A 17,440-nucleotide genomic window follows, 5' to 3' on the forward strand; every position below is an offset into this window, starting at 1 on the left:
AATCTTAAACAAAATTGTAAAAGAGTATTTAATATTTTTTAAATTGTAAATAAAAAGGATATTTATAAAATAGAATGTTTTCATTTTTTAAAAATCCTACCAAAATAAAATTTTAAAGACTTATTTAATAAAACATTTAATTAGTACATAAGAATATGTATAATGTTGTCATTGATTCGATTGGTGTATTTAACTTTCATTTCTTTTTACTTTTCATTTTCTATTTCGAATTGTGTTCAGTTTAAATGTTTAAGTATAATATTTTCTCTAATCCTTAGTATAAAGTTTATAACAACTCATCTATGCACCATGATTATAAAATATAAATATTAACTTGAATTTACGTGTGAAAATGTTTTAATTATAAAATAAATCTCTAACAATATATGCAAAAAACAATCATAATACCATAATAAAATGATTTATTATTTTATGGTTTTTATTAAATTAAAACATCAAACAAAAACCCGTTGCAACGCAACGGGCTCATATCTTGTGTATAATTATTCCATGCAAAGGTAAAAAAAGACTTATGTTCCATAACTTCAAGCTTCTAAATTATCCAAAATTGAACCAAAATAAAACTTTGATAAACCGAATACCGAACCAAACTTTATTTCAAGTGAATTCGGTAAGATTTAAGTTGTAACAAACTAATTGAAAACACAAACTATCCGAACCAAACTACCCAAACTAGGGGTGGACGTTCGGGTACCCGTTCGGGTTCGGATCGGATATTTCGAGTATTTTGGTATAGAGGTGTAGAACCCGTCGGGTATTTTTGAACTTCGGATCGGGTTCTGGTATTTTTAGTTCGGATTCGGTTATTTCGGATCAGGTTCGGATATTTAGATTTGAAAAAATATATTAATTTTTTCATATCTCAAATTTCTTGTATTTAAAAATATAACTTTCGCTTAACTAATTTTTTTATTTTTAATAGATTGAATGGTTAATAGATTTGGACATAACATTTTAAAACTAAAAAGACATTAATTGGATTATTGTTTTTAAATTTTGGATGTAACTTTTTGTTAATTTTTGAAATAAAAAGTTTGACATGTATTTTAAGTGAGTAGCATATCATTTTCTCCGTAATTGTATGTATATCATATGAACTTAAAGTATGTGTAGTATCAATATAAATATTTTATATAAAATGAGAGATGTAAACTAGAAATATAAGGTTAATTATACATATGTTCGGATATCTTCGGATATCCATTCGGGTTCGGATATTACCCGTTCGGGTTCGGATATCCAATCTCTCCTAATTTAATACCCGTTCGGATATTTTGCTACTTCGATTCGGATTTCAGTTCGGATTTTTCGGATCAGTTTCGGATATCGGGTAAAGTGCCCACCCCTAACCCAAACTAACCGAATCCAGACACAAGATTGCAAATTCAGACAAAGAAACCATGTGCATATGAAGAATATAAATTTGAGTTACAAGTAATGTGAAACTAGAAACCATGTGCATACGAAGAATATAAATCTGAGTTACAAGTAATGTGAAACTAGAAACAGAATCAGCTAATATATTTCTACTGAACAGCAGTTATGTGGAGCTATCAAGTACTGTTTACTAATGTATAACAAGCTTTCTAGCAACTAAACGGATCCCAGCTCTTTGCTGATAATCATATGGCTCCAGAGACAAGAAAGCGTCAAGGACAGTTCCTGGATTCACCAAAGACTCGAGCTCCTCAGCACTTGGGTTGCTTGAGATGCGTTTATGAGTAGTAGCAGCTCCAGACAGCTCCCTCTGTTGTATCTCAGCTGCATAACGGTCTACATCTCCACTTAACCCTATCGGCATACTGCAACAAACAATACAAGAACAAATAAGCAAACATAAAAACCAGCAAAAGAGAGATATAAGCATACAGTACTTACTGTATCCTTGCGGTAGGAGAGTTGAGAAACCCCTTCATAGGAATGATCACTGGGTTCCACTCAGAACCACTGCCTGAATCAACAGATATCGTCTTTGCAGCACTGTCACATTCTTGCAATACGTTGCAGAGACTTGGACACAGATCAATCACAAAGTTCAGTTTCCTCCTCCCAGCGTTATCCATAAATTTCCCACTGATTCCAAACCGTACTTTCAGGTCAGGACAACGGAGCTGAAGAGGTTTGTTGTCTCCAAGGACAAGCTGAGGCTTCGTTATTTGACTCCCGTGATAAAGAGGGACCTGAACAGCTTTGATGCTTGGAATTGTTATCACTCCAGGCTCCAAGAATCCTTCCTGGTCAGAGGTAATAATAGCCTTAGATGGCTGGTCTCGTTCTTCTTCCATGGTGGGAACATCTGGTTGAAGAGTCTCGGAGGCTATCTCGTTGCTTAGAGTGCTCATATCAAAGGGATTGGTTTGAGATCCTGCTGGTGAAACGAATGATAGAATAGGTATGGCTGTGGTGCTCTCCGCTGTCTCCTCACTAACCGGAGATGTTCTTGTATTCCTACGTCTTCTTGAACTTGTTTCTGGCGTAGTAGTAGTAGTAGTAGTAACCGAGTTCTCTATAAGTTCATCTGGTAGACTTGACTCCTATTGAAAGAAACATAGCAAGTTTTCTGAATTAGCTATCAAGATAAACTATCTTGAGGAGATAAAGAGAGCGTACCAAGAACAAAACAGTGGCACAATACTTGAGAACCTCGAAATTCATCCTCACATCATCCAGACTCCTAAAGAGATACAAAGCATTAGAACTAAACAACGGTAATGCAAAAAAAAAAAAACAAAGCCTGCGTATCTATATTACCTATGCGTTTGATTCCCTATCCCAAAGTATGTAGCCAATGTCGCCATCTGTCCAAACAAAGTCCACATGGAAAACAGAATAAGCATCCAACCAATGTTCCAAGCGCGCCTAGTCAGCAAATTGGATATAAACGAAACAATTTTTCAAAATGTTCCTATATAAAACACCTAATTACCGCCTAGCGATTTCTTCAACATTGCATAAGAGCTAATCTCCATCAAGTAAAAGACTTTTATATCAATGTTCACCTTCATATCACCAGCTCTCCTCCCAAACTTTTGAGTAAGCAACACCAAGGAGTCAATAGTGCCCTTCGGCTCTGGTGGATCTCTTCCAATCTCTGCAAAAGCTTCTCTTATCCTTGGTATATCAAACCTCAATATGTTGTGACCTGCCCATACCCTCCCTACACAAGATCAAACCACTAAAACATCAACACAACTGAACATAAAGCAACAAAACAGAGACAGTCTCATCTCCTTTGTGGACTAAGAAAACACAAAAAGAACAAAACTTTCATATCAATCAGCAATTCAACACACAGAAAAGAAATAAAGGCGAAAGTACAAACCATTAAAACATCAACACAACTGAACATAAAGAACAAAACAGAGACAAACTTTGACAGTGTCGTCCCCTTTGTGTACTCATAAACCCAAAAAGAACAAAACTTTCGTATCAAGCAAGAACTCAACAACACAGAGGAGTAAGAAAGACGAAAGTTTCAAACCATGGAGAATGTTGTAGACGTCGTCGGCTATATCTGCAAAGGTGGGTTTCGACTTGACGTCCTCTCGCTTGATACCGTTGCAATTCACGGAGCGATCAGTGATGTGGTTGAGATTCGCGGGTCGGACGAGCTGTGTGTAGCTCCGAAGCTCGACTAGCTTCTTGGGGCAAACGAGGATGGAACCGAACTCGATAATCTCGTGCTTTTGGCCAGCTCGAAAGGGGATTGTCGTCTCTAAGTCGAAGAAGGCGATCTCTGAGCGGTCTCCGGACGGAACCATTGGTAACGGGTCGGGTTGAAATGAGAGGAAGGTGTGGAAAGTATGGAACTTTTTTGGATTTGGGTTTGGGTATTGAGCGGAGATTTATATACAAGAGGAGACTTAGGAAGGTGGGTTTGGTTATTTTCTTCGACCAAGTCTGATATGGGGTTGCTTTCTTGGTCGGTGTCCTGTGAAACAAACCAAGGTTTTGTTTTAAATAAAGTGTTTTTTAGAAAAAAAAAGTTTTGAAACTAAAGTTTTAGGAAAAATATTCAAAGTTAAAGTTCAAAGAATCTGGAATAAGAACATTTAAAATACATGATTGGTATCTGTCAAAAACAATAAGAAATTTCTACTGAGAAAATATGTTTTTCAATTAAAATGGGAACAAGATTATGAAAATCAAGTTTTTTTTGTCAGCATGCATGTATGCTTGGGTGTCATTGATATCATTGACTTACCGGTCAAACAATCAAATTTAAGAGGAACTTTATAAAACTGAAAATGGAAAACAAAAACTCAAGCTGTATTAGCACATGTTAATAGAGATGGACGGTGTTCTAGGAGATATTTAGTATGATGATTTATATGTGGGGTTTTACATAATTAGTTCTGTAATAATTTCACCAAATTTCTGTCAATAAGTTGGAAAAAAATGTAAATATGTTGATTTTGAATTTAAATCCTGCAAAAAACTAAGTTTATGTAATTGTTAATGACGTCTTAGAATTTGTAAGAATATTTAGAATTAGATTAGTTGTTGATATTACCCAGTGTTCCTAAAATTTAGGCACCATTAGTTCGACAAATTAGATCTAATTGAAATGAGTTTTTCAAAACAATTTTTGAAAAAAGTTCAGTCTAAACACCCATATAATCAGCGTTTAACTAGCATCTAGCAACTTTTTAAACATTGATATTATCTACTTTGGAAGATAGTCAGCTTTTGGAATAAATATCCCACTCTAATAAACCTATTGAGGTAAGTTTATGAAGATTTTAAGAATTCTTGCACAAAAGATGATCTAATAACCCAAACAGTAACTGGAATAAACTGATAGTATTGTACCATACAAAGCTGAGAAGATAGTTCTTACGTTGACCAGAACGCATGAATGGCTTAGGTTTCATTGTATCATTGACTTTTAAGAAGGGAAAACAATATTACTGGTCAAACAATCCAATTTAAGAGTGATTTATAATAATAGGAACTGAAAATGGAAAACAAAAACTCATGCTATATTAGCAGCATACGTTAATAGAGATGGATGGTGTTTTCAGGAGATATTTAGTATGATTCTTAAGGTTTTCCCATTTTAATTTTGTAATAACTTCACAAAATTTAGTTTAAGAGTTTGGACAGTGTAAATATGTTGATCCTACATTTAAATCCTTCAAAAAAACTAAGTAAATGTAATTAAAGTGAAGTCTTAGAATTTGTTAGAAAATTTAGAATTAGATTATTTGTTGGTATTATCTAGGAGTAGATATTTTTATATCCATTTGAGTTCGGTTTGGTTTGTGTTTGATTTTATCTCTGTTCGAGTACTTATGAATTTGGTTTGGGTTTGATTTGAAATTTTATGGCTTTTGGATACCTATTTTAAATTATGTAAGAAATTCAAAAATATAAATATATCTTAAAATTTTTAATTTCAAAAATGAAATAATATATAAGTATAAATTTGAATAATATATATATGACAAAATAATTAATCGATTTAGATATTTGGATGGAGAATTGATAGCTATTTCATACTTTAAAGTATTTTGAGTATCTTTTTGGCTATTTGAATATTTTTAATATTATCATGTATTTTAGATAATTCTGAATATTTTCCAATACTTAGCTTTTGGATATAAGATTTAAAACAATTAAAAAAAATTAAATATATAATTGTGATTCAAGTATTTTTGGGTATTCATAATATTTTGTTTCGGTAGGGTTTAGTTTCAGTTTTTCAGATATCATTTAAATTTATTCAGGTATTTTATAAGTTTCAGTTCGAGTTTAGTACCATTTTTTCGAGTTGGATTTGATTTTTCAAGTTGGACGAACCCCTTACTGATATTACCTTAGTGCTCAGTGTGGCAGCAACTTTGTCCCCCGCGGCGGCTACGTCTTCATTGGCAGCTACGCCTTCATCGGCAGCTTCTCCCACGTGGCTATGTTCCTCGCGACGGTTATGTCCTTTGCAACAGCTTTGCCCTTTCCCAGCAAGAAGAGACGTTACTGCGGCCGGAAAGATTTGCTGAACGGTATGTATCTGAAAGATTAGTATTTATTTTTATTGCATTTATTATAAAAAAAAAATTAGCTGATGATGGCCAATTGGGATTGCCAATTTGTTTAAAACAACAATGGCGTTTTTGGAGGTTTCATGACGAATGGAAACTAAGGAAAATGAATACTTTGCAGTTATTTTCATGATTGTAAAGGGAAACGTAGGAGAATGAATACTTTGCAGTTATTTTCATGTTACTATCCCAAAATTATTTTAAAAAGGAACCAATGGTAACAAATCGATTAGCTGTTCAGTTATTAACTAATAACTAAAACTAAGCTAACCTCTATAATCCAAACGGTTAATCGAACATCTTTTTTTTTTTCCTCTTACTACCCCACGGTGAAAGCAAACATATATTGTACATAGCTGCATCAACCATTGCTTCTGTTATTGACCTTGAACAACTGACAATTGCAAGCATTTCTAGCTCCATTGCCTGAAAACCAGAATTATGACAGGAGAAACAAACAAGTTGAGTTTTTATACTTAAAAAACCAACAATCTCAAGGCAGAGTTTCCAAGGGCATCAACAATTTTCACCTATTTAGTCACCAATACCCACACAATAAGGCATACATAGTCGTCACCTGTGCATCTGAAGTAGGCCGCATCATCAGAGTTGGTTGAATTTCAGCTCTTTTTGACTGATCAGTAGTGACCTTCCTGTCCTGTAGAAACTTATTGAATTATGCATGGAGTCTTAACAAAAAAATGTATTGAACGAAAAAAAGAAGACGATCAAAGCTTTAACAGACTAGTCACACGTCATTGTTAACCTGGTTCTTAGGAGGATTCATGGATAAGTCTGACATCTTCAAGCACAGAAGGAGTGAACAGAACAGATGCATCAGAGCTTGTGTGCTTCTTTAGTTATCGATGCGTAGTCCTCATGTATTCCAACAGATGTAGCGGCATGCAATTAATGTCCTGTAAGAAAAGGATTTGTCAAAAGTGTAAAATACTTTCTGCAAGTCCACAAGAAGTGAGTTTTTGTCAACAAAAACTGTATAGTTTGCGGTTTACCATAACTACAGTCGAGGCCCAATTCATCAAAAAGAACGTTGCACTTGTCATGATCCACAGTAAGAATCTTTGCCATCACGAATCTTTACTGATCAGTTAAAAATAAAATTGACTTTAACAACTTATCTAATAAGCCTGCTGCATATAAACAAATTGAAACGCTAACCGGAATAAACCGATGTAAGTACTGTACGGTACCATTACAAACCTGAGATCTCAGATAGTTCACAGTTTGACCAGAATCCAATCACTCCAGATGTTGAAGCTTCTTCATAGACCATCAACTCACATCCACAAGCTCCAATCTTTCACCTTCAGATCGTTCTCTCAACCTCAATCTCCCTCAAAGTCACCACCTTTATTCCCTTCTTTTTCTTCGAGTCTAGCCTCAGCAATACTAAAATGCAGATCCGCGGAAGAAGCCCTCAAACTCTTCTACACATCGAACTCCAACGATTTCCGATCTCACTCCGCATTAATCCACGTCCTAACCGGAGCTCGGAGGTACACGCACGCAAGGTGTTTGATAAAATGCCTCATAGAAACTCTCAAGCGTCGCCCTTACAGAGTTTTCAACGCGCTCGAGGATGTTCAGAGCTCGAAGTTTAGTAACGGTGTGTTTAGTCTGCTGATTATGGAGTTTGTGGAGATGGGTTTGTTCGAAGAAGCTCTTTGGGTGAGCCGTGAGATGAGAACTTCTCCTGATTCTAAAGCTTGTCTCACGGTTTTGAATGGGTTGGTTAGAAGGAGAAGGTTTGATTCTGTCTGGGCTGATTATGAGTCTATGGTCTCTCGTGGGTTGGTTCCTGATGTGTACGTTTACTCTGTTTTGTTCCAATGCTGTTTCAAGCAAGGCTTGTCCTCCAAGTTAAAGACGCTTCTTGATGAAATCAAATCTAAAGGGATCAAGCCGAATGTTTATATCTATACTATATATATCCGTGATCTGTGGAGGGAGAGTAAGATGGATGAAGCGGGGAAAGTGTTTGACTTGATGAAGAAGAAGCAACATGGTGTTCCAAACTTGTTTACTTACAGTGCAATGATTGGTGGATACTGTAAAGCTGGTAAGTTAAGACAGGCTTACACACTGTATAAGGAGATTGTGGTTGCTGAGTTGCTGCCAAACGTTGTTATCTTCGGCGCATTGGTCGATGGTTTCTGCAAAGCTAACGAATTGGTAGCTGCGAGGAGTCTGTTAGTGCATATGGTGAAGTTTGGGGTTGATCCTAATTTGCACGTTTATAACTGTTTGATTCATGGGGAGTGTAGATCAGGGAGCTTGTCAGAAGCAATGGGGTTGTGTTCTGAGATGGAAAGGTTGCGTCTTTGGCCTGATGTGTTTACTTATACTATACTCATCAACGGGCTATGTAGTAAAGATCAGTTAACAGAAGGAGATAGATTGTTTCAGAAGATGAAGAGTGAGAGGATCTTTCCTAGCTCTGTGACTTACAACTCGCTGATTCATGGGTATTGTAGAGAGTACAATATGGAGAAGGCCTTGGAGTTGTGCTCAGAGATGACAGCAAATGGTGTAGAGCCGGACGTCGTAACGTTTTCTACTTTGATCGATGGTTACTGCAAGTTGAGAAACATGAAAGATGCAATGGGTTTGTACTCGGAGATGAGCATCAAAGGAATAGTTCCTGATGTTGTGACGTACACAGCTTTGATAGATGGGCAGTTCAAAGAGGCTAACGTGAAGGAAGCGCTAAAGCTGTACAGTGATATGTTGGAGGCTGGAGTCCACCCTAATGAGCACACGTTTGCTTGCCTGGTTGATGGTTTCTGGAAAGAAGGGAGAGTCTCTGATGCCATCGATTTTTATCTGGAAAACAATCAAGCATGCTGGAATCATGTGGGGTTTACATGTTTGATTCAAGGGTTATGTCAGAACGGCTACGTTCTTAGAGCTACCAGGTTGTTCTCAGACATGAGATCTGGTGGGATAACACCGGACTTACCGAGTTATGTATCAATGCTAAAAGGTCATCTTCAAGAAAAGCGTGTTATTGACACAATGATGTTGCACTGTGACATGATCAAAACTGGAGTCTTGCCAAACCTTGTGGTGAATCAGTTCCTAGCCATGCTTTACCAAGAGAATGGATATCTAAGATCAGCTTGTTTCTTGAGCAACTCTGAATCCTTTAGGAACTATCAGCTAGTTTGCAAGTAAGATATCTGTTATCTCAGAGAATTTTGTGATTTTTTTTTGGGTTCAATCTTAGGCTCGTGGCTGTAATTAGTGTTTGCTGAAGAAGTGTTTGATTCTATGACATTGTACGTTTATGTTTATATCTTTTTTTTACAACATTTGGTGCAGTCTTGACTACTGTTTTATGAATCAAACTATGTCTGTAACTCGAGTATCATATACTTTAGAAGTACTCAACGTTGCTTATTGTTGTTGTTTTAAATGTATCAAGTGTTGTTATCTTTGTTGGCCATGTTAACATATTATCTAATCACACATTTCATGATTAGTGACGAGATTGATAAAGAAGTGTTTTACTAAGCAATCGCACAATTTATAAATATAAAAATCTCATTTTATTTCAATAGTTATTTGAACTTCATTGCAATTTATTTAACTGGAGAAGATGGATGATTCATGCTTGTAGTAACCACACAAAGACAGTCACTTCTTGCTCTGTCCACTACCATGCAAATTGCTGAAGTATCCTTGAGGGTTACTCTCAAATCCACCTCTTGAGATGTAAGCACCACCTTTGGAACCCGGTGCAACCATATAACCTCCTCCGCCGCCTCCGCTCTTTCCTCCACCGCTGCTGCTACCACCACTGCTCTTTCCTCCACCGCCTCCGCTCTTTCCTCCACTGGTGCTGCCACTTTTTCCACTCATTTTCAAATGTGATTTTATTCAAGATTTGAGACTGTGTAAGGTAGTGGTTTGAGCATTGGCTATTTATAGTGATATAGAGCGGGTTCAAAGCGTTGGTCAAAGGAAAATGATCCTTCCCAAGATTATTGTAGTAACTGCGTTGTTTAAAACATTAAATGATTCATACCACCTCGTAAAAGTAATTGGTATCAAATTACATTTACAAAGTGGTTACCATTTATCAACGGGTTGAATGAATTTAACGGCTCTTTGAATTCGTTTTCAATACTCTTTCAGGCTTTATAGCGTAGAGCCCATATAAGTATTGTTCCTAACTAGTTTTGTAGTCCCCCATTGTCGAGCATCTATATCTGATTGTTGTTTCTTCCAACGATTGACATATATGAATATAATTGGTTGGAGAGTAACCCCAAGTTAAAAGCATAAAAGAGTTACTATAAATTGGTTGATTAAATTAAAGTATCATTAAATAAAACTAGTTCAACCGATAAAAAAACACAGTATTTTGTAGTTTGGTCATAAATTTCAAATAACATAAAATTATTATATAGAATAGTAATATGTAAAATATCTTCCGAGAAACACATCCACTAAAACACACTATACACATCATCTTGCACGCATTAAACATACATTTACGTGTACAGAACTATATAATTAGATTCTTTCAAAAAATATTTCTAATGAAAATGATTATAGTCATGTTATTTGCTTACACGTACCAATTTACCAATATCCAAATATATTTTTGAAACTTCCGTAAGAAAATTTGAAGATGAAAATTTGGAATTATATGCTTGATGTGCGACATGTATAGTCAGCCAATAAAGTTGTAAATAATTATAATATAACTATTTTGCTTAGTTAATTAGTACAGAATTATTTATTTATAGATTATTTACAAAATTTAAATTAATTAGAGCTTATAATTTATTATGTGTGCCAGCATAAATTTTTTTTTGTAAATGCAGTTGCAGATAATCTACTAAATCAATAATTGTAACCAAAACGAAAATAGTTAAGGAATACTAACCAATCATTCGTGGACGATGGTGCAATTTTCATATGAAGAATGAGATAAGAAAATGAAGAGATCATGGAAAGAGGCGAACGACGATGCAACTGCAAGAGACCCATGGCACGAATAGGGTCAAATGAGTCATGATTTGGTCTTGCAAATTGCATTGCTTTGCGTAGGGATGTTAACTACAGGGTTAGGGCTCAGCCCTCTTTTGTTTATTATAAGCCCAGCCCTATTTTAACCCAACCTTATTTTGACCATATTATAATCAAGGGTTAGGGCTGGTACCAGGGTTAACTCATTTAATTGAAAAAAAATATTTCATTTATTTTTGTTCTTAAATTTTAAAGATAAAACTAGAAAAATTAAGATATCATATGATTCTTTCCTCCAATTTGTTGAGCATCAAAATCAAAAGTTTTCCTCCCAAAATCGCAAAATCGAGTTTTTGCTCCACAACTAAGAATAAAATTTTTCCGTCAAAAAAAAAATGTTAATATGGGCTCAACGTGACAGGGTTAGCTCTAACCCTGCAAACCCATTTAAACCCTGTTTAAAAAATAATATTTTTTAAAAAGCCATTTGCAAAAACAAAAACTCTAAGAAAATATTATCGCCTTTTTTTCATAACATATGTAATATATTTTTCAAAAAAAAAGAAAAGTAAATGTAATATTGACTAGAGGTGTCAACTAGGCGGGCTGGCCATGGGCTAGCCCAGTCCAATTCATTTTGGGCGGACTATGGACGTGCCCAATTAATAAATGGTCCAATTGGACAAAAGACCAATTGGTACATGGTCCAATTGGGCGAAGACCAAATGGACAATGGGTGTCCATGGGCTTCCTAAAACATGTTTTTATGAGTTTAACAAAAGAAAACACAACTTTAGAATTTAACCCAAAACAATAGTTTTATCGTTAAAATAAAAAATTCACGATTTTGACGGAAAACATAATTTCACAATTTTGACGGAAAAATGTATTTCATTAATTTGGCGGGAAAATGCAAATTCTCGGTTTTGGCGGAAAAACGCAATTTTTTGGTTTTGGCGTGAAAACGCCATTTCTCGGTTTTAGCGGGAAAACACAATTTCTCGATTTTGGCGGAAAAACACAATTTCTCGGTTTTGGCGGGAAAACGCAATTTCTCGGTTTTGGCGGAAAAACGCAATTTCTCGGTTTTGGCGGGAAAATGCAATTTCTCAGTTTTGGCAGGAAAACACAATTTTTCGGTTTTGGCGGGAAAATGCAATTTCCCGGTTTCAGTGGGAAAACACAATTTCTCGGTTTTGGCGGGAAAACACAATTTCTCGGTTTTAGTGGGAAAACACAATTTCTCGGTTTTGGCGGGAAAATGCAATTTCTCAGTTTCGGCAGGAAAATGCAATTTCTCGGTTTTGGCGGGAAAATGCAATTTCTCGGTTTTGGCGGGAAAACGCAATTTCTCGGTTTTGACGGGAAAATGCAATTTCCCGGTTTCAGTGGAAAAACACAATTTCTCGGTTTTGGCGGGAAAACGCAATTTCTCGGTTTCAGTGGGAAAACACAATTTCTCGGTTTTGGCGGGAAAATGCAATTTCTCAGTTTCGGCAGGAAAATGCAATTTCTCGGTTTTGGCGGGAAAATGCAATTTCTCGGTTTTGGCGGGAAAACACAATTTCTCGGTTTTGGCGGGAAAACGCAATTTCTCGGTTTCAGTGGGAAAACATAATTTCTCGGTTTCAGTGGGAAAACACAATTTCTCGGTTTCGGTGGGAAAACATAATTTCTCGGTTTTGGCGGAAAATTCAATTTTCGGTTTTGGCGGGAAAACACAATTTTTCGGTTTTGGTGTGAAAACGCTATTTCTCGGTTTTAGCGGGAAAAAACAATTTCTCGATTTTGGCAGGAAAACACAATTTCTCGGTTTTGGCGGAAAAACACAATTTCTCGGTTTTGGCGGGAAAGTGCAATTTCTCAGTTTTGGCAGGAAAACGCAATTTCTCGGTTTTGGCGGGAAATGCAATTTCTCGGTTTCAGTGGGAAAACACAATTTCTCGGTTTTGGCGGGAAAACGCAATTTCTCGGTTTCAGTGGGAAAACACAATTTCTCGGTTTCGGTGGGAAAACATAATTTCTCGGTTTTGGCGGAAAAATTCAATTTCGGTTTTGGCGGGAAAACGCAATTTCTCGGTTTTGGCGGGAAAACGCAATTTCTCGGTTTTGGCGGGAAAACACTATTTCTCGGTTTCGGTGGGAATGCGTAATTTCTCGGTTTTGGCGGGAAAACGCAATTTCTTGGTTTCGACGGAAAAATGAAATTTTTCGATTTTGAAAGGAAAACATAGTTTTATAGTTTTTGACAAAAAAAATATTTTTTTAATTTTGGAAAGTAAACATAATTTCAAAATTTTAGAAATAAGATCTAAACTAATAATTAAAAAATAATTATAAATTTTATTGGGTGTCCATGGACATACCCATTTGGACATGGTTTTTATTGGTCTTGGACATTTGTTTGGACCATTGTCCAATATGGACCACCCACTAGTGCGCAAAACTGAAATGGTCCAACTGGTCATGACCATTTGGACCATGGACGGACCATTTGACAGCTATAATATTGACATGAGGAGCTGAAAAGTATGTATTAGCATTGTGCGGTAATGGTAGTCTTCCATTTTGGCACATAAATACTTTGATATCTCTTTATACTATTATCAATTTTTTTTGCATGACTATCAAAGATTCCACTTTGTTTTAAGACAAAAGTTGTCTGGTTACAGTTCTACTCCATCGAAATTGTTTATGGACCACACAGACACACTTTACTTGGAACGTCTTTTTCGTTGGAGTTTTCTCAATCATTATTTTGATTTTTTATTTATTTATTCTACAATAGTACTAGAAAGAAAGAAAGTTGTGGTCGGTTCGAATCCAACGAAAGATTCCACCACCTTCATGCCGTATAAAGTTCGAAACACTATGGTTGAATCGTAAAGAAGATCATGCATGATGAAAACCACAAAAGAGTATGATTGATGATTATAATGGACTTAAACTTAACGGAAAAAAGAAGACTATAATGATTGTTACATTGAAATAACAAAACAAGCTTTATTATAAAAACATCGTGTCCGCGAGGTTAGCATGCATGATTCTCAATATCAGAGAAACCCTCGTTTTATAAGATAACGTCCCTTATTGTATATTATACAAACCCTAAACTTGGGACTAACAACCATGATCTTGGACATGTACTAAACAATCCATATAATAGAATACATACATAACTTCTTGTTCTGACAAGTTTCAAAAGTTTGAAACCTTTCTGCTTGGGCATGAAGATTCATATGAGATGCTTTCCGAGGGAATCAGAATCCATGTCATGTATAAAATCAGCATGGTCAAGAAGATAATTTGACCAACCCTCATTAGTATTGTCTTGATCATCAACGCTAGTTGATGAGACTTCTTGGGACACATCGGACATAAGAAGATCATGACCATAGTTATGATTCATGTAGTGCTCCTCATTGTGGTCATCATCTCTGCCGAAATTTTCGAGAAAATGTGAGAAGTAGTCCTGATCTATATCGAGATCAGAAGTAGTATTCATTTCATTCTCAGGGTAAAACGTTGTTTGGAGGAAGGGATCGAACTCGGCGAGAGTGTTTATGAGGGATGCATTAGAACTATCATCTTCATTGAGAATCTGCTCAGAGTAGCCATTGGAAAAGCTTGTATTAGCATTCAAGCTACCTTCCATGGAAGCAGACAAAGCTTCTTTCATGGAAGTGGCCTTAGCCGCAACTTTGTTCAAAAGCCTTGATGTAGAACTTGATTTCTTCAAACGTTTCTTGCGACTCAAGGAATCGTCCTCACGAACTGGTGTCCCATCTTTGCTGGTATTCTCGAAAACCGTGTTGAAACCGGAGGAAGGAGTACAAGACATGGAAGGCATTGAGCTTGACCGGGAGTATTGCTTGTCGGAACTAGATGCATCTAGGGAATGCAAATTCTCAGGTACAGTAGGGTTTGTATTAGAAGCTAGTGGCTTGTGAGTCACGGGATCAGTACCCTGTTCGATCAAACGTTTCTTGAGATGTGTGTTCCAGTAGTTCTTGATCTCATTGTCTGTTCTTCTAGGTAAATGTCTCGCTATGACCGACCACCTAAAGACCAGAATAGTGAAAGAGATAAGATGGAAGACCAAAGTTAATAAAATTTATTTTGAAACTAAAATGATGTGTGCTATTGCAATTTTTAGTCAAAAATTGCTAATCCAACACATATTTTGCATCAGAGAATTGTCAAATACATGGAAAAGAAACAAAATCAGAATGATAATCATTGGAGGACCCATACACACATATATACTTACTTGTTTCCACGAGAAGCATGAAGCATGATGATAATCTGTTCCTCCTCTGAACTAAACTCGCCTCTTTTGATTTCAGGTTTTAGGTAGTTAGTCCATCGCAGTCTACAACTCTTTCCACACCTTTTCAATCCTAGTAAAACACCACATTCAATATAAAACTTTCATACATCAAATACCAAACAAACATATATGTTTTAAAAATTTACCAAAATATATATAATAGATATTAACCAGCTTTTTGAGGAATGTCGCGCCAGCCTCCTTCTCCATGTTCATGGATGTAAGAGATGAGTTTCTTATCTTCCTCGGTGGTCCATGCCCCTTTCTTCAGCCCTTCTCCGACACAACATGGCTTTCTTGACATTTTCGATATATATGAACTCTATTACAATATTTTAATATAACTTCACTCAAATAACACTCAAGAAAATGAAAATGTAAAGAAAAATATACTTGCAGGAAAGTAAATTTTGATAGGATTTTTTTTTTTCTAATAAGATAAGAAAGAAGTAGATCGGTTGATGAGAACTCTGATGCATCTGTATATGAAACTAATCGAGAAACGCTCTTGGGTCTTACCCACAGAGCTTCTAGGTGTTTTCATGTTTTTCTCGTACACTCCAAATCTTGCTTTCTATATGTGTTTGCAAGATTATAACACTAGGATGAGAATAGAGAAGCTCATGGAGTAAGAGGCGTGAACTGTGATGGTGGTGAACTTAAGAGCTACAACCCTCTATATATATACACGTACATACTCAGGAGTCAGGATGTTATAATAGATATTTTGGTATATTATTGATTATTTAAATTGATCAAGTTGTTAAAGCTAGCTCATAGTTATTTTTAACAAGAAGAATTTTTGCAAATTGATAATATATATTACTATATCTTGGTATACATATTAGTTTTAATGTATTTTGGTTAAGAAATTACAATTTGGTATTAAAAGAAATATACAACATTTATATCACCTAAATGTATTAGATTCTTGCATATTTGTTATCATAGGACAAAACAAACTGGATTCGGTTCAGTGACATTAAAATAAAATGTAATTCTTAGTATAGAACTCTAAAGTTAGATACGAGCAACTTTAGTAGTTAGATACGAAGTGTCACTGCAAATTATACTTATTTTAATTGAAAACTAATTGCAATCTGCATTGATTTTATAAATAATTTTATTTATCTCAAATACTATTAGTTAAATAGGCATAACTAATGACGACTTAAATACATTTCAATCACTTTCTTAATCTGTATGAAAAATGTCAAAATCACACTTATTTAGAAACATAGGGAGTATAATATTACTCTCTCCGTTTCATAAAGATAAATATTTTGGTGGTTTCACACATATTAAGAAAACACATGAATCATGCATTGTTTTTTTTAAATATCAAATTTCAATGCTTTTTAACCAATAGTTTTTCCATAAATTCAATTAAATTTATTGAAATTTGCAATTTTTGTATAGGAAACATAAAAGTCAATCTTTGTGAAACAATTTTTTTTTTTTATAAAATTTCTATCTTAATGAAACGGATGGAGTATTAAGTTAAGTAAAAGTTAAGTTAAGAAACTATACTAAATTTGTTAGCTCCAATGGTAAGATATCTATTAAGTTTCTTATCATTATAATATTAATATTATTTGATTTATTTAATATAATATAATATAATTTATTTAATTTAATATAATTTAATTTAGACAAATATTTTATAAATTTATCTTAAACTAAAATATAATAAAGAGTTATAATATTTTTAATAACACAAACAAACATAAATTACATAACAACTTATAGAAAACCTAAAAATGATAAAACAAAATGTTATGAGATTTGATAAGCTAAATATGAAGTCTATAAATAGAGAAAAAAATAATTACACATAATTATTTTTAAATATCAAATCTTAGTAATATTTTTTAAGAGTTATTGCTTTTTGTAACAATAGAGACATTACTGTTTTAGAAATAATTTGATGACATTATTGTTGATTATTGAGAATTGAAAGGATATTGTAACATCACGTGTTATTTTCGACGTAGGTCCTATTTGTTTGCCACTCTTGTCATTGCTCTATTATTGTTCGTCTCTTACCACC

General features: G+C 34.9%; 3 protein-coding genes across 5 annotated transcripts; 1 reads left to right on the top strand and 2 right to left on the bottom strand.

The window, feature by feature from the left end:
- Positions 1-1,456: 1,456 nt before the first annotated feature.
- Positions 1,457-3,936, bottom strand: LOC106382204 (protein NEN2). Its single transcript, XM_013822187.3, has 6 exons — positions 3,503-3,936; positions 3,021-3,178; positions 2,773-2,819; positions 2,632-2,695; positions 1,900-2,555; positions 1,457-1,823 (listed from the first exon to the last, which is right to left on the bottom strand). The coding sequence occupies exons 1-6, from the start codon at positions 3,780-3,782 to the stop codon at positions 1,589-1,591; spliced, it is 1,440 nt and encodes a 479-aa protein (XP_013677641.2). The 5' UTR covers positions 3,783-3,936; the 3' UTR covers positions 1,457-1,588.
- A 3,322-nt stretch (positions 3,937-7,258) lies between these two features.
- LOC106382205 (pentatricopeptide repeat-containing protein At5g61400) lies at positions 7,259-10,112 on the top strand. 2 transcript variants are annotated; one of them, XM_022712343.2, is made up of 2 exons: positions 7,259-9,253; positions 9,679-9,982. In XM_022712343.2, the coding sequence occupies exons 1-2, from the start codon at positions 7,332-7,334 to the stop codon at positions 9,755-9,757; spliced, it is 2,001 nt and encodes a 666-aa protein (XP_022568064.2). In that variant the 5' UTR covers positions 7,259-7,331; the 3' UTR covers positions 9,758-9,982. The 2 variants fall into 2 exon arrangements, with proteins under 2 accessions (XP_022568064.2, XP_013677642.2); XM_013822188.3 differs by having other exon boundaries at positions 7,260-9,253; positions 9,703-10,112.
- A 3,931-nt stretch (positions 10,113-14,043) lies between these two features.
- On the bottom strand, positions 14,044-16,057 carry LOC106382207 (transcription factor MYB28-like). Of its 2 annotated transcripts, none has more exons than XM_048769782.1 (3): positions 15,562-16,057; positions 15,331-15,460; positions 14,044-15,121 (listed from the first exon to the last, which is right to left on the bottom strand). In XM_048769782.1, exons 1-3 carry the CDS (start codon positions 15,692-15,694, stop codon positions 14,296-14,298), a joined length of 1,089 nt encoding a protein of 362 aa, XP_048625739.1. In that variant the 5' UTR covers positions 15,695-16,057; the 3' UTR covers positions 14,044-14,295. The 2 variants fall into 2 exon arrangements, with proteins under 2 accessions (XP_048625739.1, XP_048625740.1); XM_048769783.1 differs by having other exon boundaries at positions 15,537-16,057.
- Between the last annotated feature and the right edge of the window lie 1,383 nt (positions 16,058-17,440).

This window comes from Brassica napus, chromosome C9 (assembly GCF_020379485.1).
Source record: "Brassica napus cultivar Da-Ae chromosome C9, Da-Ae, whole genome shotgun sequence".
Taxonomy (NCBI): domain Eukaryota; kingdom Viridiplantae; phylum Streptophyta; class Magnoliopsida; order Brassicales; family Brassicaceae; genus Brassica; species Brassica napus.